General features: G+C 59.5%; 6 protein-coding genes across 6 annotated transcripts; 4 read left to right on the plus strand and 2 right to left on the minus strand.

Moving 5' to 3' along the window:
• Positions 1-785: 785 nt before the first annotated feature.
• Positions 786-1,955, plus strand: mpd1 (Mannitol-1-phosphate 5-dehydrogenase; the record flags this gene model as incomplete). The annotated part of the gene is made up of 1 exon (XM_069377266.1): positions 786-1,955. One exon carries the CDS (start codon positions 786-788, stop codon positions 1,953-1,955), a length of 1,170 nt encoding a protein of 389 aa, XP_069225945.1.
• Positions 1,956-2,711: 756 nt separating this feature from the next.
• Positions 2,712-5,592, plus strand: WHR41_08663 (uncharacterized protein; the record flags this gene model as incomplete). Its single annotated transcript, XM_069377267.1, has 3 exons — positions 2,712-3,164; positions 3,235-3,300; positions 3,372-5,592. Exons 1-3 carry the CDS (start codon positions 3,145-3,147, stop codon positions 5,590-5,592), a joined length of 2,307 nt encoding a protein of 768 aa, XP_069225946.1. The 5' UTR covers positions 2,712-3,144.
• Positions 5,593-6,236: 644 nt separating this feature from the next.
• On the minus strand, positions 6,237-9,155 carry WHR41_08664 (uncharacterized protein; the record flags this gene model as incomplete). The annotated part of the gene is made up of 4 exons (XM_069377268.1): positions 8,957-9,155; positions 8,832-8,894; positions 7,284-8,776; positions 6,237-7,227 (listed from the first exon to the last, which is right to left on the minus strand). The coding sequence occupies exons 1-4, from the start codon at positions 8,972-8,974 to the stop codon at positions 6,237-6,239; spliced, it is 2,565 nt and encodes an 854-aa protein (XP_069225950.1). The 5' UTR covers positions 8,975-9,155.
• Positions 9,156-9,498: 343 nt separating this feature from the next.
• On the plus strand, positions 9,499-11,074 carry WHR41_08665 (uncharacterized protein). The gene is made up of 2 exons (XM_069377269.1): positions 9,499-9,867; positions 9,924-11,074. Exons 1-2 carry the CDS (start codon positions 9,601-9,603, stop codon positions 10,998-11,000), a joined length of 1,344 nt encoding a protein of 447 aa, XP_069225944.1. The 5' UTR covers positions 9,499-9,600; the 3' UTR covers positions 11,001-11,074.
• Positions 11,075-11,139: 65 nt separating this feature from the next.
• On the minus strand, positions 11,140-13,713 carry WHR41_08666 (uncharacterized protein). The gene is made up of 3 exons (XM_069377270.1): positions 13,180-13,713; positions 12,311-12,999; positions 11,140-12,254 (listed from the first exon to the last, which is right to left on the minus strand). The coding sequence occupies exons 1-3, from the start codon at positions 13,425-13,427 to the stop codon at positions 11,371-11,373; spliced, it is 1,821 nt and encodes a 606-aa protein (XP_069225949.1). The 5' UTR covers positions 13,428-13,713; the 3' UTR covers positions 11,140-11,370.
• A 273-nt stretch (positions 13,714-13,986) lies between these two features.
• coq7 (5-demethoxyubiquinone hydroxylase, mitochondrial) lies at positions 13,987-14,742 on the plus strand (the record flags this gene model as incomplete). Its single annotated transcript, XM_069377271.1, has 1 exon — positions 13,987-14,742. One exon carries the CDS (start codon positions 13,987-13,989, stop codon positions 14,740-14,742), a length of 756 nt encoding a protein of 251 aa, XP_069225943.1.
• Between the last annotated feature and the right edge of the window lie 3,345 nt (positions 14,743-18,087).

Genomic DNA, 18,087 nt, shown 5'->3' on the forward strand with positions numbered 1-18,087 from the left:
CGTCGCACCGCAGGCTGGCGGGTGTTGCAAGCGCTGCGCTGTTATAGATGCACCACGTACGATGTCCTACGCAGCACCCCATGGCGGTACCTGTGTACCGCCGTCCATTCAAAGCGGGCAGAGTTGCGCCACGGCAGCCAGCCGGCCCGTCTCGCCAGATCGGGCGCAGGCGCAAGGGAAGGCGTAAGGTATACCTCCAACAGCTGGTAGGGTAGCTTATTAGACGGGCGATGAGCGTGGAGTGACGCAGGCGGCGGGCGGGCTGCCCCTGCCCCGCACCATCGCAAGGAACCGGAGCTGTCGCGCGCTTGTGGGCGGTGGTGGTGCCTGCTCACGCCGACAGCCAGTCGGCCCTCCCTGGCGTGACCTCAGCTGTCGCAGTCTGGGCCGCTGCGGCCTGCTTGCTGTGCCCCGCCTTCCCGTAATCCCTCGTGACGATCTGTTTGCCATGCGCCGACCTGCCTGCTCTTTTATTCCGCACTTCACTTCGCCTCCTCCCTCACCCTTCCTCACACCCCACTGACCATACTCCTGCCTCCTTCTTGCTGCTGTCCTCCAGCGAGCGTCCTGCCGATTGCAATAGTATTGACTGCGCTCGATCGCCTCACTGACTTGACTGCCACCAAGCCCCGCTTTTCTGCTTAAAGGTGAGCTCCTGCCGGTCATGTTTCGTTTGCAACAGGTTCATGGTCAACACTTTCTTTTGTATTGTATTTCAGAAGCTGACAAGGTACCCCACACAGCTCCAAGACCAGATTTCCCCAAACACAGACCCTCCATCCGCAATGGCAGGCAAGAAGGGCGTCCACTTCGGCGGCGGCAACATCGGCCGTGGCTTCGTCGCCGAGTTCCTGCACAACTCTGGCTTCGAGGTCGTCTTCGTGGATGTCATGGACAACCTCATCGAGACCCTCCAGAAGACCCCCAGCTACGAGGTCACCGAGATCGGCCCCGACGGCGAGAAGAAGTTCCACATCGACAACTACCGCGCCCTCAACTCCAAGCACAGCATGGAACAGGTCATCCACGAGATTGCCACTGCCGACACTGTCACCTGTGCCGTCGGCCCGAACATCCTCAAGTTCATTGCCGAGCCTATTGCCAAGGGTATCGAGGCTCGCAAGGAGAGCACCCCGCTTGCTGTCATTGCCTGCGAGAACGCCATTGGCGCCACTGACACTCTTCGCGGCTTCATCGAGGGCAAGCTCTCTGAGGAGACCAAGAACAACATCGCCTCCAAGGCTTGCTTCGCCAACTCGGCCATTGATCGCATTGTGCCGCTGCAGCCTGAGGGCAACGGCATGAACGTGCTGATTGAGAAGTTCTACGAGTGGTGCGTCGAGGAGAAGCCCTTTGACGGCAACCCGCCGGCGATCAAGGGCGTCCACTACGTCGATGACCTTCAGCCTTACATCGAGCGCAAGCTCTTCACCGTCAACACCGGCCACGCCACCGCGGCTTACTACGGCCACAACCGCGGCTTCAAGTACGTCCACGAAGTGCTCGCCGACAAGGAGCTCCACGACATCGTCCAGAACACCCTCAAAGAGACCGCCCACCTCATCACCACCAAATTCTCGCACATCTCCAAGGAAGAGCAGGCCGAATACGTCCAGGCGATCGTCGAGCGCATCTCCAACCCCACCCTCAAGGACGTCGTCGAGCGCGTCGGCCGCGCCCCGCTGCGCAAGCTCAGCCGCAAGGAGCGCTTCATCGGGCCCGCCGCGCAGCTGGCCGAGGCCGGCGAGAAGTTCGACTGCCTCCTCGGCGGCATCGAGATGTGCCTGCGCTTCCAGAACGTCGAGGGCGACGACGAGTCCGCCGAGCTGGCCAAGAAGCTCAAGGAGCTCGACGCGACGACCGCCACGAAGGAGCTCACGGGCCTCGAGGAGGACCACCCGCTCTTCTCGCACGTCGTCGACAGGGTCAAGAAGGTGCAGGGCGAGAGCTCCTAGCTGGGGTCGCTCGCTTCGGCCTTGCCTGAGGCGATCAGGACGCGCCTTTCTCTGAGTGCTTGATGTGTCAAGAGTTCTCTGGCTTGGAGAGGGGCGAAATGTCTCCTGTTTTCTTTATGTTTTATTTTGGTTTGATGATTAGCATGAATTAACGAAAGGCCAGCATGGAGTTATGTGCGTTCAGGTTATCCTGCCGGCGAAAAAGAGCTGAGGGGTGCATGACGCGATCTGCTTGCGGTTTACGATACCGCTTCGATCCGGTTTTCTGTGATGTTTACGGTCTGAATGGGATGTGTTATTTGGACTCATGGGAATAGGAGTGAACAAAGTGAAATCTTCCCAATCTTTCTCTCCACTGTGTCAATTTTCTACTGTACCGTATGATCAACAGCCCTCGTGGGAATGGAAGACAGCGAGCGAAATGAACTCCCGTCCTCGAAGAATGCCCAATAGCGTGTCAGTTTCTTGCTTCACAGGCCGTAACCATCGTATGTGAATGGAAGGTAGCGATTGGGATGTCCTTCTCTCCCTGGCATTCTCTTCAATGCATCAGTTTCCTTGGCTTATACTATGGTTGTCCACGTGAGACATGCCGTCGTATTGAAGAAAGTCAGTACTAGTCAGTCATTCAGTCACCCTCGCCCGCACAGCACAGACGCCCATTCCCCACGTTTCGTCCCCGGACAATGACGTCCAGCCGCCTGGCCGCCTGAGCTTCGCTGCTCACTGCTCACTGCCACTGCCACTGCCACTGACACTGACACCTGCGTGCGTTCCTTTGTATTCGACCCCACCCTACCCAAACCGCTCACGCTCGCAACGCACGTCTCTTCCATTGCGACATCACGCGAGCGAGCCATACTGCTGACGAGGCTGGATTGCGGATCACGACTGGACTGCTGGACTCGAGACCGGCGTGCTCCGACCGAACACTGCGTTTTTTGGATTGCGAGGGAGGATCTCGGACGACTCTTACTGCTGCGGAGGCTTAGTGTTGGGCTAGCATCACCACTTCTTCTTACTTCTTCTTCTTCTGGCGGTGGATAGCAGAGTGCAGTCACGCGCGGATTGCGGAGACCACGACTGTGCGCGCTGCTGTGCGCGAGAATATATAATTGGATCTGAGTTGGGCTGAGCTGAACTGAACTGAGCTGGATCGGGAAGAGAAAGAGCGCGGGGACTGGACAGGATGGCGATCGAGAACATCCCGTACGTTTCGGACACACCCCGGCAAGGATGGGGGGGGTTGAAAAACGCTGACCAGAGACCGACGCGCTAGATACCCCGACGCTGAAGACCTGGTCGCGAAGGAGAAGGCCTTCTACCCGCTGCGCATCCCCGTTTCGTGAGTTTCCCCATCCCTCCTCCCTCGCCTCGCGGTAGGCAAGAAGCAGCCCGCTGACAGCCCGCGAACAGCCACTGGCAGCTCCGCCACTACATCTCGAACCCGGAGCCCGACCGCCTATACTACGCCTCCGGACACGATGTGTACTGCTTGTTCACGTCGACGAGGAAGAGGAAGCACATTGCCGCGCTGCCCTTCGAGGCCCGCTGCACGGCTTCGGGGTACGGCTGGATTTGCGTGGGCGGAGAGCACGACGGGCACTTTGCGGCGATCAAAGTGGATGGCTCGGCGAGCCAGGTGGACGACAGGCTGGATATCGGCGGGGCCTGGACGAGCGGCAGCAGCGCTGGCGCACCGGGGCTCGCGCGACGCACGCCGAGCGTCAAGGTCGAGCGCATCGGCGAGGAGATCGTGAACTCCATCTCCATCCACCGCATCACGGACGAAGCCGCGCACCTGGACGACATCGTCGCCGTGCTCACGAACAACGACAGGACGGTCCGCGTCTACAGCCTGCCCCAGGGCCTCGAGACCAGCGTGCTCGACCTCCCCCACGCCATGAACCACGCGACCGTCTCGCCGGACGGCCGGCGCCTCGTGGCGGTCTGCGACGCCGCGCAGGCGTTTTTCTTCCAGCGAGAGGTCCGCGACGCCCCGCCGCAGATCCCCAAGCCGCACAACCGCCTCACGAGCGCGAGCCTGGACTGGAAGCTGACGAACATCGTCGGCCTGCACGTCTCGAAGGCGGACTCCTCGGTCGTGGGATACTTCACGACGGCGTGGAGCCCGAGCGGCCAGCTGGTCGCGCTGGGCTCCGAGGGCGGGTACATCACGGTGCTGGACGTCGAGGTGCTGGCCGACGTGGAGCTGGAGGACGAGGAGGCGATCGTGGCCATCATTCCGGGCTCGAGGCCGGACGTCCCGCCGCCGCATCCTGGTGCGGTCAGGAGTATGCTGTTCTCGCCTGACCCCTGGGATCTGCTTATCTGGGCGGAGGATCAGGGGAGAGTGTGTATAGGGGATTTGCGCACGGGGTTGAAGAGGAAGCAGGTTGTGAACCTGGATCCGAAGGAGGAGGGGCTGGCGAGGATCGAGGTCGAGGATTTGCCGGCTGAGGACGAGGCGGCGGCGAGGGATCTGGATCAGTTGCAGCTGGATTTTCTGCGGCGATATCGCGATGCTGAGGCGAGGGATGCGGGCAGCTATGCGCCGGAGTACATTGAGTCGAGGCGCAGACAGAGGCAGCACAGGCACGATTTGGCGGTCACGCGCGCGGCGCTCGAGGACGAGACGCAGGGGTTGACGCCCAGGGAGCACGAGATGCTGAATAGTCTCAGGACGACGAGGCAGCGGGAGGAGGCACGGAGTCAGGGCGGTGTTGCCAGAGGCGTCAACTACACTTCAGCGGACCTCTTCGGCAGCGGTAGTCGGTCCAGCTCCTCTGGCACACCGAACCCCGAGTCTCGCGCAGCATCTACCAGGCCCTCCAACGAGCCTTCAGCAACCTGGGCAGAGAACTTCCCAGAACTCGCCCGCATGAGCGCCGCCAGCCCTCGCCCCGAACGCTCCACAACAGCCAGCCCCGACGAATCACGCCTCCCTCCCATCGAAGTCCCCGGCGACGCCTCCACCTGGAACACCAGCAGCCGGCAAACCTCCCAAGAAACCGACCCGCCCACCACCACCACCACCACCCGCAACCCACCCCGCCAACCCCGCCGCCGCGCCTCCATCATCCTCTCGCCCCCCACAACCGCCTCCCCCTCCTCTCCCAGCACAACCCGCACAGACCCCACCACCAACCCCTGGCGCACAATCGAAGACGCCATGTCCCTCGCCCGTGGGCCCCTCTTCGAACCCCCCTCCACCACCACCACCGCCGCCGCCCGCCCCTCCCGCTCCGACCTCACAACCTCCGTCGCCGCCGAGCGCGCCGCCCGCGCCCGCACGCTCGTGACCCAGCGCAGCGACCGCTGGCGCTCGCTCGCAGCCGACAACTCCGCGCCGCCCAACGCGCACGCGACGGGCGCCAACGCCTCGCGCCTCGCGGACTCGTACGAGGCGCAGCGGCGGCTGCGCGCGACGGCGAATTTCGGCGGCGGCGGCGTGGCGATGGGAGTGGGGATGGGGATGGGGATCGGGGGCGCGAGCGCGCTGATGGGCGTGCGGACGGCGGGGCTGGCGATGAGCGGCGACGGCGCGACGCTGTGGGCTGCGTGCGAGGAGGGCGTTTTCGAGATGCGGGTTGCGAGGAAGGGGAGGTTGTTTTGGCCGGCGGTGGAGATGGTTTGATGTTTTTTTTTTCTTTTTCTTTTTCTTTTTTATTTTTATTTTTTTTTTTTTAAGGAGAGGTTTGGGTTTTTGGGCGTGGGTGGTTCTGATATCTGGGACATGGGCATCGGTGGGCGGGCGGGCGGGCGCATGTGGAGTTTGGGACGTGAGTGAAGGATGGATGGATGGCCTTTGGGGCTGCGGCTTGATGATTTCACGTGGACTTGAGTTTTGGGTTTGCCCTAGGTGGTTGTTTCGATTCCTCTTTGCGCGGTGTAGCAGTGTTCTTCTTTGCGTTTAGCTGTACGGACGGACTCCGATCTTGAAAGGGTTGAAAAAGATATGCTTTGAAGACCAGACTGTCACGGCTCGAGCCTACACTGGGACGACGGAAAAGCTTGTACCAGCAAAAAAGCACAAGCCGCAGAATACTCAAATCAAACGCAAAAAGTCGCATTCATTGCAGGAACAATTGCTCATAGCTGCCAGCCCGCAAGTCCCACTACGTAAGTAAGGCAGACAGACGAGCCTCTCTATCTCATCCCGTTCATACTTCCATCTAGCCCGGCGCGTGCGTGCAACGTCGACAAATCGCAAAAGCAGAAGGCGCCGAGAAACGCCAGCGCGCCCATTTTTGTTCATTTCATGAAATGCTCCGTCTCGACCTACGCCTCGCTCTCGACCGCAGCAGCAGCCGCAGGGGGAGCAGCTTCCTCAGCCGCCTCCTCCTCTTCTTCCTCGGCCTCAGCCTCCTCTCCCTCTTCCTCGACATCGATCAGATTAGGATGCCCGTCCTTCTCGATCCGCAGCGCCTCGTCCCACTCGGGGAACATCTCCTCGTCCTCGCCCGGCACGCCAAGCAGCCTCGCGACCTTGCCCTTGCCCGCCGTCTCGAGCTCCTTCTTCCACTGCGCGGCAATAGCTCCACAGCGCGAGGGCTTGTACGTCTGCGCGAAGAGGACCGCTTCCGCGGTGCGCTGCGTCTCGAGCAGCAGGTCGATGCAGGCGTCGACGTCGCGCACCTCCCACAGCGCCGTGAAAGCGATGTTGTGCAGGCCCGCGGCCTTGGCCTTGGCGGCGAGGTCGCGCAGGCCGGCCGCGTCGCCGGACGAGGTGTGCAGCAGCAGCAGCGAGGAGAGGTCGCGGGCGTGCGCGAAGCACTCCTGCGCGAGCGCGAGGTCCCAGGCGGAGAGCGCGGCGTCGCCGACGGTCTTCCACTTGTGCTCGACGTCGGCCTCGCGGGCGAGCTGGAGCGCGGTCTGCAGCTGGCCGAGGCCGAGGGCGAGGTCGAAGCGGTGCTCGGAGTCGGTGGCGATTTCGAGGGCCTGCTCTTTGTAGCCTTGGCCTTCGAGGAAGCGGGCGATCTTGTTCTTCTGCTCCTCGGGGATGTCGGGGAGCATTTCGTTGGCGGTGTCGAGCTCGCCGCGGAGGACGAGGGTTTGGTATTCGATGACGCCGAGGGAGAGGGCGAAGGAGGTGACGGCGACGTCTTTGTCGCAGACGTAGATGCGGCCGTCTCGGGGCAGGTAGCCAAGGACGTACATGGGCTGGTCGAAATGAGAGATGGTGTAAACTTGGTCGCCGACGAGGTAGTTGAGACGGTTCGGGGTGTTGGTGTAGACGAAGCAGTCGCCGACCCACTGACCTGTTCGGACGCTGGGGAGCTGTTAGCATTGTAGTCTTGATGTTGTCGTAGGTCTAAATGAACATACCTCTCGTTGATCTCGCACACAACCTCGAAAGCCTCCTCAGCTCCATCCTCATCCAAAGTGCCGGCCTGCAGGGCAGCCACGTACTGCTCTCTCGAGTAGCGCAGGACGTAGTATGTGTCCTCGCACGCCAAGCACACCAGCTCGCCGGATTCTGACCAGAATACGCTCTTGGGCTCAACTTCAATCCTGCGAACAAGCTGACCGCTCTCCCAGTCGAAGAAACCGATACCGCCCTGACCCTTCACACCGAGCAGGTTGCCGCCCGAGAGACCCTCAGCGGTGAAGCCAATGTTGACAGTGCCATCGCCACCCTTGGGCTTGAAATTCCTGAAGATCTTCACGCTGTACTGTGATTCCCTGATAGCAAAGTCTTTGTCGTTCTCCTTCGATGCCCAGGCGAAGTCAAGCGCGGCGCCGAAAGCCTGGTTACGAAGAGCAAGCGCAGTGTAGATGATGTACTCACCATCACCACACACAGCGACGAAGCGGCCGTTGGGGCTGTGAAGGAGGGTTTGAGGGTAGAGCTCGGTCGATCCAAGATCCTTGGACGGGAGTGTGATCGCCTCGCCGTCCTTAAGACTCTTGTCACCGCCCTTGATCACGGTCTGTAGCATCTCGGAGTGTCGTGCCCAGATGATCTTTCCTGAGCCGTCCATGCTGACAGCAGGCTCCTCACGACCCATCTTCACAACCACTGCACCATCATCGAAACCCATTGCGATGCCTTGCCTGCCCCTTTGATACGAAACACACCAGGCGCGCTCCAGACCATAGCTCAGTGTCTGCTCGAGACGGTAGGTGTTGGCGTGCCAGATCTTGATTGTGCCATCCTCGGAACCGGAAATGATCACAGGCAGCTCAGGGTGGTAGCACGCAAAGGAAACATTGCTTGTGTGGCCCTCGAGCGTCGCAATCAATGACTTGTTCGTGTAATCCCAGATCTTAACAGTGCGGTCGTCGGAGGTCGTAAGAATGTACGGCTTGTCCGATTGCGGGTAGTAATCCACGTAGTTTACACCCTTAGTCTCATGCGCCTCGAGAGTGAAGTTGGGTGTTCCTGAGCCCAGGTTCCAGATCTTGACCGTCCTGTCCAAACATGCGGAGGCAAATGTGTTCGTGTCCTTGGGGTTGATCGCAAGGCCCATGACATAGTGGCTGTGTCCCTCGAAGACCTGCACGCACTTCCAACCTCTCTCCCAATCCCACAGCTTGATTGTCATGTCATCACTGGCCGTCAGCACGAAAGGCTGGCTCGGGTGTACCACGATCGCGCGGATGTAATCGGGATGCGCCTCGAATGATGTGATCTTCTCGCTCGTGTTGTAGTTGTAGACTCTGAGTTGGAAGTCATCGCTGCCACAGACGATCCAGTTCTTGCGCGCAACGAAACGGCCGGCTCGTACGGGGACGTCGGTAAGCTCGAAGGTTTTGATGATCGACTGTGTCTCGTAGGACCAGATGTAGACGTGGCCGCTATACAGGGTGGTGAGGATCTCGCGGGTTGTCAGTATGCGCTGAGATGTTTCGTGGGAGCGAGCGGTCGCTTACCCATGGTTCGGTAGGGTGAAAGTCAATGCCCTTGACTCTCTCACTACGGGCAAAGAGTTGCCTCTGTGAAGAAAGCATCATGTTAGCGGCGACCTCTGCGATTATCTTCCAGAGGTTGATCTTACCTTGACGTCGAGTCTCATGATGGACGACCCTCGCCGAGCGGGCACGCAAAGGGTTTATGTGGATGCAATGGGCAATTGAGACCACAGAAGCCAGTACGCAAAAGAAGCGCGTATGATTGAAGAAGTTTGAATTGTGCAAGGCAAGAGAAGGTGGAGTGATTGCCAGACAGGCTACGGTATACCGTCCTGTCTCCCCGAATTACAAGCAAGCTGTCGTAGACCCTCACCCTCATGCGGCGGTTGAATGCCTGAGGCGGTCAGCCCCCCCAGCTTCCCTCGCGAGTCTTGCGACAACCCCTGTTGCATGCGTGTATCTACCGTTAGGTATACTTTTGCAGTCTCGCGCTCAAGGATAATCTCATAAAGATCTGTTGAATGAATTCTCGTCTCGCGAGATCAAGGGTGACATATCTGCCAACATCACCTTACCCTCAAACTCCTACCAAACATTCATTTATCGATGTTCTGTGCTCGGGAATTCCTCGGTCTCGGTGGAAAGTTGCTATGCTATGCCATGTGGTAAACAACAATCTTTAGTGACGACACCACGGTGAACACGGTGCTGCCTGCCTTTGCACTGCGTCGTCAGACTCGCGACACATTTCTTTTCAGCGCGATGGGAGATTACTGGCACCACTGAGAGAATGCCACCGCTCGTGCGCCGCCGACCGCTCTTGGAGCGCATCCAAGCATATCTCGATCCGTGGGACTTCTTGCTTTGGATCTCTGAAGAGTTGAACGATGATGCACACGAGGATTTGTTGAACAACTGGGCTACACCGATTGGAATAGCCTTGAACTTCTTGTTCATAATCGCCAGAGGCGCGAGCAAGCCTGGCGACTCCCGAGGCAGCGACGACGTCTTTGGCGATATAGAAGGCAAGAAGAGCAGTGGATGGTTCGCGTGGACTGTGAGTATATAACGGGATATGTCTTTGAGTATGTCAGGCTGACGGTAAGTACATAGGCGACGTTCCTCGTCCACACCTTGACTCTGCTGTGCTTCCTCAACGCCTTCTATGCTTTCTTTCGCAAACGGCACTATCGGTTGTTCGAACAGCCCGTCGATCTTCCCCCAAACACACCTTCAGCACAGCGCGTACGGGTCGACAGCTCCCCTGCATCCTCTTCGCCCTTAGGATTTGTCAAGAGTGCCATTTCCGCTGCAACTGCTTCATCACGCGCATATCCAGACCCAGAGAGGGAGGTCTGGGAGGTTTCAGTCTGGGACCCGAAGCCGTTCCACTTGACGACCTTCACCATGTTCTCGCCAGGTCACGTCCTGCTTTACTATGCCTTGCTGCCCACGGCTCCGCTGGATCCCAGACCATCCGTCACAGTTGCGCTAGCCATCCTCTTCGGCACCGTCCTCTCCTTCCAGCTTGGCCTCATGAAGACCTCCTTCACCCAGCAAGCCAAAGACTCCGTCCTCATCCACGGCGAAGTCATGAACGAGTACGACACCAAGTTCGTGCACCCCTTCCTCACGCGACCCGTCCGCGACGTCGGCACACAGTCCCGCGAAAGCTCCCTGTCGCCTCGTGGCGCCAAAACCCGCGAAGTCGACCTCTACACGCCTACCACCATTATTAACAGGCGCTTCCGAACAAACCCCAACCCCAACTACGCCGCGCAATATGACCCTGACGATCTCGCGCACAAAAAGCCTGAATCGCGTCGCGAGTCCAGCTCCGGCCCTGGCCTCCTCCCGCGCAGCGCCACGACACCAGCCCTGACCACGCCCAAGACGTACACCAGCAGCTACACCCAGGCGTCGTCCGCTCTGCAGCCTGCTACGACGACATCGTCAGACTACTCGTCGCCGCTCAAGCCCCGGCACGAGCGGCCGCGCGAGCGTACTAGCGACGGCGGGAATCTTGGCGTCTACAATCACGCAAACAGCCCGCTCAGGAAGGCTACCAGCGGCAGTCATTTGAGGACTGAGGATGCTAGGCGCGCGGGTAGTCCGTTGAAGCGCATGAGTACGCCGGGTGGTGGTGAGAGTTATAGAGACGAGCGGCGGAGACAGACGGGGAGGTTTTAGTGGTATTGTACGATTAAGTGTATGTCTAGTCACTTCAAAGTAATGACGATCGCTTCGATATCTGTGGACACGAATCCGTGAGCCTCTTGTGTTTAGTATCGCACGGCGGTGAGTGACACGGGAGCGGCTATGTGTAGAATCTTGATCAAGGCGTATGAGGGTGTATCATTGAAACACCTTGATGTTTCTCGCTGCTCAATGGACCAAGATGCCGAGCTAACAGTACAGCCAAAGCGCAAATGCCAAAGCCTTGCCGAAACAAGGCAACTCGCTCGCTGTTTGCAAGTCCCTTTCGCCCGTCACCAAACGCTGCAATCTTATCGCCTATGAAAACCTCGCTTGCACTCGCCTGCGAATACCTCCCTCGAGCTTAAATATCGATGTCGATGCCCAAGTCCATGCTCCCGATAACATCGTCGTCCATCTTCGACCTACCCCTGACAGCGCCCAGCGGGCCAGAAGGCTTCTTGCCCACGCCGCCGTTCGCGGGCGTAGCAGTACGGCTTGGCTTCGGCGTGCCGTTCGCAGGCGTTCCCAGTCTCGAGACATCAGGGGTGTCACCGAACAGATCTGACTTGGTAGCCGCTTCCTCTGCCTTCTTCGCTTCAGCGGCCTTGGCCTTCGCCTCCGCGATGGCCTTCTCGCGCGCCTTCTGAATCTTCCTGCGCTCCTCGACGAGCGCTTTGCGGACTTCCTCTGCATTCGTGCGGCGGGTTTCGATGTTGAGCTTCGCAAGGCGCTCCTGCTCTCTCTCCTTCTGCTTGGGCTTGACGGGCGATTCTCGTGCCTGAGTCTTCAAGCCACCACCGTTGACTTGCTGGTTCTCGAGCGCGGCCAGCTCAGCGTCGCATTTGGCCACTTCTTCTGCGTCGTCGTTTTCCTGCGCAATGGCTCTGCGCTTGTTGATCTTCTCGCGTTGGAGATTTACCGCGTTGGCAGGATCGTACTTCTTCTCCATGGCATTCTGCTTGCTGATCTTGGACTGGATGTCTGCTTCCGTCCAGGTGTGATTGAGCAGGGCGTGGATGTCGTCGAGTTTGCCATTGATAAACTTGCGAGATGGCGCACGCATGTGGTCTTTTTCGAGCGTGTTGATGAAGCGATCGAATTCTGCGCCTGTGAACTTGCTGTCGGAGCAGGCGAGGAATGGCCAGGGCCTCTCCGAACTGCCGTGTGCGACAACAGCGTACTGGTCTGTTGTGAATTGTCTGCCGTTGGCGGACGTGAGCTTGTATGGCTTGCCTTCCGTAAAGCCTGTGGAAGCGGTTAGCATGCATATCATAATAGAAACAACAGTCATTTGCACATACCTGTGATCTGCGCCATGCGGTACACGTTCTGTCCAGTTGACCTATCCGGCCCAATACTGATGCGAGCAAAGCAGCCCTTGACGGCGTTCTCGAAGTTGGGGTAGAAGCAGACTTTAGCGAAGTTGCTCCTGCCCACATGGGCGCGGTTGACATCGCGAATGTCCGCCGGTGGTTCATCGCGGCGCAAATCAGAAGGCTCTGCCCACTCAACGTCGCTCTCGCCATCAGCATCACGGTCAGAGGCATATGAGTCTGAGCGATCGTCTCTGCGATCACGACGAGTATCGACTCGAGTCTTGCCAGCCTCTCGCTGCTCTCTCGCGCGCTTGTAATCGTCCAGCGCAGACCGCTTCTCCGTCTTCGCCTTGCTGCTCTTTCTTTTTCCGTCGTCAAGATCGGTGTCTGCTTTGCGCTTGTGGCTCTTGGCCTTCTCGCGGGTTGCAGCCAAGGCGCGCTTGAGTTGCAAGTCCTGGTTCCTGCGAGTCTTTTCGGCGGCGCGGTCTGCGAGGATCTGTTCACGCTCGATTTCTGGAAGGCTAAGGATATGGGCTTTGTCGGAGACGGAGATGAACTGGTCGTCGACCGGGTAGAGCTCGGGTTCTGAATCAGACTGCTCGCCAGCCGCGTCGGCCTCAGAGTCGGAGTGACCCATATCGCGAGAGATGACTGAGCCTGGCGATTCTGGCGATCTGTGATGCGTGTTAGAGATGCTGGGGGAAATGTGCTGATGTTGATGGTTGGCAGAATGCAAGACTGGACAAAGGCAGGTGGATAGAAGTAGGCAAGCGCTGTGCGCGCCTTCCAAACTGATTTGCGCAGCGCGGGCTTCTCTTCCGGACGCCCTCAGATGTCAAGAGTGAAAGACTTACGCATCAGCATCCTCGTCGTCACTCTCCTGGCGCCTGCGAGCCTTTGTGCCGCGCTTCGCCTTGACTTTCTGTGCCACGCCTCTGCGCGGACCGCTGTCGACGTTCTTCTCTACGCTCTGTTTTGCTGATACTTCTGGTGTTGGAGATCGGTCGTTGATCTGCTCGGAAATGTCGGCTTCTCCCTCCTCGTCGCTGCTGTCGCTACCGGCCAAAGCCAGAAGCTCAGCATCAAGCTCGTCGGCAGACATGTTGACTTGGGATTATCGAAGGAAGTAGGGACTCGATATCGCGGAGTCCTGATATGAAGTGTGATCGTCGAGCGCTATGGGTGTGGAACGTCCTTTGTTGCGGAGTCTCCTTGTTTGGTTTGGGATCTCGTTGGTGGTAGATTTGTACTGGCACAGACGGAAAGCAGATGGCGTAAAGTCGTGGTTGAATTAAAAAGATCGCGGCGAAAAATTCGGGAGTCTCCCGTTGGATGGTAATATTGTTGAGATGCGACAATCGCAGCGTGCACTTGACTTTAACCTCACTTCACGACTTTCCAGAGGTCCCGCGAGGACACGCCAAGCGGATGCGGCTTTGGCTCGCTGGCGCGTTGCACGTGAAAGCGCGATTGGACGTTCTGGCGCGGCCCGGCTGGCTTGCGCCCGATTGGCTGAAGCCATCTATGACGGACTTCACTTCTAGTTTGCCCACAGCCTGTGCAGACTTCAGCGTACTTCAGGTTTCTTTTGCGGCAACGGTCTTGTATTATTATATTTCATTCGGCTCGTTACTGGTTTTCTCTTTAATCTTTACATCAAGATGGCTTCAAGTATGCGATCAGCTCTCCTTCCTTCGGCTTCTAAGGCGAAGATATCGCCTCGTGCATTCCAATTGCAAGCCAGACATGCCTTCAGCTCCAGGGCATCGCATCTCGCGCCGAATACTGGAGAGGCCGCGCCGGAAGCTATAATGAAAGATAATTCATCTTCAAAGAGATCTAAGCCTCTCACAAGAGAGCAGCAGCAATTTCTGGACTCGGCGCTTCGGGTCAACCATGCAGGCGAACTGGCAGCAACTCTCATCTATACTGCGCAATCACCTCCCATTGTCAAGGCCCACCCTCACCTCCGTCCTTTGATGAAACACATGTATGACCAAGAGGCCGGCCATTTCAAGACTTTCAACCACTTGCTCGCCCATCATCGCATCCGGCCGACTGCCATGTACCCCGTCTGGCAAGCGGCTGCTACTGCTCTAGGCTGGACCACAGGATTTATGGGACGGGAAGCGGCTATGGCTTGTACTGAGGCTGTCGAGACTGAGATTGGCGACCACTACAACGAGCAAGTACGGGTGCTGCTGCAGTGGTTCCAGGAAATGGAGGATAGGGGCGAGGAGGTTGGAGAAGAGCTAAGCAGTTTGGTAAAGGAGGTTAAGAAGATTAGAGATGAAGAGCTCGAGCATCTCGACCATGCTGTGGAGAACGATGCAAAGGAGGCAAATCCATACGAGCTCCTTACCGGCGTGATCAGGGCAGGATGCAGGGGTGCCATTTGGGTCAGTGAGAAGGTATGAAAGAAGACTATATCACTTTCCCCCCAAGACATCATGGTACCAGTATCCTCGTGCCACCGTGTTCCAACTATATCCCCCTAACTTTCCGATCGCCTTCTATCGGAATGCTGCTCGACGAGATCCCCCAGGCCCGCAGGCTCGCATCTCTGTCGCGTATCGCTCTTGGATCCTACGAAGACCAGCGTGCTACCATACTCTCCGATCAATGAAGCAATTGATAGCTTGGAGAGACTTTAATTCTGCGCTCAAATGCCACGAGGAAATGAAACGTACAATCCTTGACCCCAGGCTTCCGAGTACTTAACCGCGCCTATGCCCGCTCCCACCGTCTCTGCCTAAGAGGCAACGCCCCCAAAGAAGCGCAAGGCCGTCGTCTTCACCTCCAGCGCGGTCTTGCGCTTCTTGTGAAGCCGGGTTCCAGTGCTGTTGCCTTCGGTGATGGTGAGTAGATCTCAGCGGCCTGAGATGGTGTTGGTGAGTCCAATGGCTCTGGGTGCTGCCGCCATCTGCTGTGGACTTCCGAAGCTCGACTACTACTTGAAGAAGCATATGCACTTGGGCTCTACGAGGATGGTAACCGCGTTATCATCAACTCTAGGCTGAAGGGAAGAATTAGCTGCTCCGAGAACCTCAGTTCATGGAAGCTCAAAGACATGTTGCGCAAATACCGTCGACTTTGGTCGAACAAGACCATGTCGTTACTCTGAGGGTCGATCCTCTCGGTCACAATGAGAGAAAATATGGGACTATCATCGACTCCCAAACTACGAGGACGAGTTACTACTCGGAGGGCGTGTATGCTGCAAACAATCGCGCATTCCGCTAAAGCTTCCCAGAAGCGCTCGATCACACAATCACATGCTCGCTCCTCCCCTGTCACATGCGCGCTCCTTCCCTTCCAGATGTGTCGCATCATGCGCGATTTTAGACTTTTTCTCTTTCACTGCGCTACGGCCCTCAGCTCGCGACTTTTATCAACACCAGTCTCCCACTGAAATTCCTACAACCACGACACACACCCGCGCGCACACACACGCACACGCACACCGCGCTCCCACCACCACACCCGCCTCTCTACCACCACGACAGCATACCGCAGCACACAAGATGTCTGCAAACACGAAGATCACCAAGACGCCTGCGGGCGCAAAGCAGAACGCCGACGAGGAGCTGAGGAAGCAAATCCTCGCGGAGTTGAAGAAACCGGCCAAGTGGGCCACCCAAGTCGAGCCGTTGGGCGAGGCCGAAATGGCCAAAGACTTCAAGAAAATGGGCTACAGGCGGGAAGCGCGCCTTCGCCTGCTCGCCACCAAGGAGAAGCTGAAGGTCGACGGAACAGCGCAAACGCTGTTCACAAAAACCGGCGGGATGCACGTCCCGGGCACCGGGGTCGAAGAGCCCAAGAAGAGGGCGCCGAGAGGCCAGGCCAGGTACCAGGCGCTGGTCATCATCGAAGGGAAGAGTTGGGTACTCTTCGACCCCGTGCACAGGGGCTATCCCCTGGGCCTGCCCACCCCGCCGGCCGCCGTCACCAGGTGGGAGCGTTTCGAGCCCGGCAACAGGAGGGTCATCCTCCACAACACCGCCACCAACTCCCTGCTCTCCGCGAAGACGCCGGAGAACCTCGTCGGCAAGACAGTCGACTACACGGCGACCGGACCCAAGGTCGCCAACTTCGCGCCGCTCAAGAACCCAGAGAAGCCCGCCGTTTCTGAGCAGCAAAAGGCGAAGGCCGCGCCTCCTCTCCTCGGCCGCGGTGCGAGACGCACCGCCACCCTCGCCGCCCGCGCCGCCACGGCGGCGACGAAGACCACAACCACCGCCGCCACCACCCGCGGCACCAAGCGCAAGGCCGAGGCCGACCCGCCTGTGCCTGCTCCTGTGCCTGCTCCTGCGCCTGCTCCTGCGCCTGCTCCTGCTCCTGCTCCTGCTCCTGCTCCGGCTCCTGCTACGGCTCCTGCTCCTGTTCCTGCGCCTGCTCCTGCGCCCGAGCCCGCGCCAGCGCCCGCAAAGAGGCGCAAAACCGCCGCCGCCGCCGCCGCCGCGCAAGAGACTGCGCCCGCGCCTGCGCCCGCCAGGAAGCGCAAGGCCGCCACCGCCGCGCCAGAGCCTGCGCCCGCGCCCACCAAGAGGCGCAAGACAGCCGCCGCCGCCGCCCTAGAGCCGGCGCCCGCCATCACCGCCGCCGACCCTGCGGCCGCGCCAGCGAGAAGGCGCAAGACCGCCGCCGCGCCCGCGGCCGCGCAAGCAAAAAAGCGCAAGGCCGCCGCCGCCGACCCCGAGCCTGCGCCCGCGCCAGCGAAGAGGCGCAAGAACACCGCCGCCGCCGCCGCCGCCGCGCCCGCGCCCGCGACCGCGCAAGAGCCCACGGGCTCGTCACTGCCCGCGCCCGCGCCCACACCCGCGCTCGCGCCCGCCATGCCTTCGCGCGCCTCAAAGCGCAAGGCAGCCGAGGCGACCTCGGACTCTCTGCACCCGCAGGGGCCCGCTCTGCCGGCGACGGAGGATGGCAGTATGCCTCCTCCACCGGCGAAGAAGCGGCGCCCCCTGCCGCCGCCCAGGACACTCCCGCCGCGCGCCCTCAGGGGCAAGCGGCTCCCACTTCTCGGCGAGGCTGGCAACCTCGCCGGCACGGAGGGTACCACCGTCAAGGTGGAGGCCTCCGGAGAGGGCCCGGAAGGCGCCCCTCAGCCCGCGCCGCCAAAGACCACGCGCAAGCGTGGTGGCGTGCGGAAGGGCGAGGGGACGTCGGAGGGAGGGAGTGTCGGCCCGGCAGAGGGGAAGAAGAGGAAGAAGAGGCGCCCGGCGAAGGCGAAGAAGACACCGGCGACGGTGAAGGAGGAGAGTGGGGAGGAGTGAGGGGGAGGGGAGGGAAGGGAGGGGTTGAGAGGGAGGCTCGGTGAAGGGTGTGACCTTGGACCGTCACTGACGGTCAGGTAGCCCGGAGAGCAGAGGAGGGGATGGAGAGGGAGGCTTGATGATGGGTGTGACCTTGGACCGTCACTGACGGTCAGGTAGCCCGGAGAGCAGTGGAGGAGGGGATGGAGAGGGAGGCTCGATGATGGGTGTGACCTTGGACCGTCACTGACGGTCAGGTAGCCCGGAGAGCAGTGGAGAGTGTATGTAGAGTGCGGAGCGGCTTGGGATGCGGGTGTCGGTATGGAGTGACGTTCGCGTCCTCCGGTGACCGACACCCGCTGAAATCCCGAGCGAGCATAGAGCTCAGAGCTTCCGCCAGCAGCGAAATGCAAGTCACCACGTTGCCCTTCCGAAACCAAACTGTGCAGTCCCATACGTCTCAAGCCGGTGATTATCAGGAAGTGCGTTTAAAGTAGGTAGTGGGCG

This window comes from Cladosporium halotolerans, assembly GCF_011745625.1.
Source record: "Cladosporium halotolerans strain TM138-S3 chromosome Unknown Sca43, whole genome shotgun sequence".
Taxonomy (NCBI): domain Eukaryota; kingdom Fungi; phylum Ascomycota; class Dothideomycetes; order Cladosporiales; family Cladosporiaceae; genus Cladosporium; species Cladosporium halotolerans.

Coding starts and splice junctions, on each gene's coding strand:
- WHR41_08665 (XM_069377269.1), top strand. CDS start 9,601: ATGCCACCGCTCGTGCGCCGCCGACCGCTCTTGGAGCGCATCCAAGCA. Junction 9,868..9,923: donor GTGGATGGTTCGCGTGGACT/GTGAGTATATAA, acceptor GTAAGTACATAG/GCGACGTTCCTCGTCCACAC.
- WHR41_08666 (XM_069377270.1), bottom strand. CDS start 13,427: ATGTCTGCCGACGAGCTTGATGCTGAGCTTCTGGCTTTGGCCGGTAGC. Junction 13,000..13,179: donor GACGACGAGGATGCTGATGC/GTAAGTCTTTCA, acceptor CACGCATCACAG/ATCGCCAGAATCGCCAGGCT. Junction 12,255..12,310: donor CCGCATGGCGCAGATCACAG/GTATGTGCAAAT, acceptor CCGCTTCCACAG/GCTTTACGGAAGGCAAGCCA.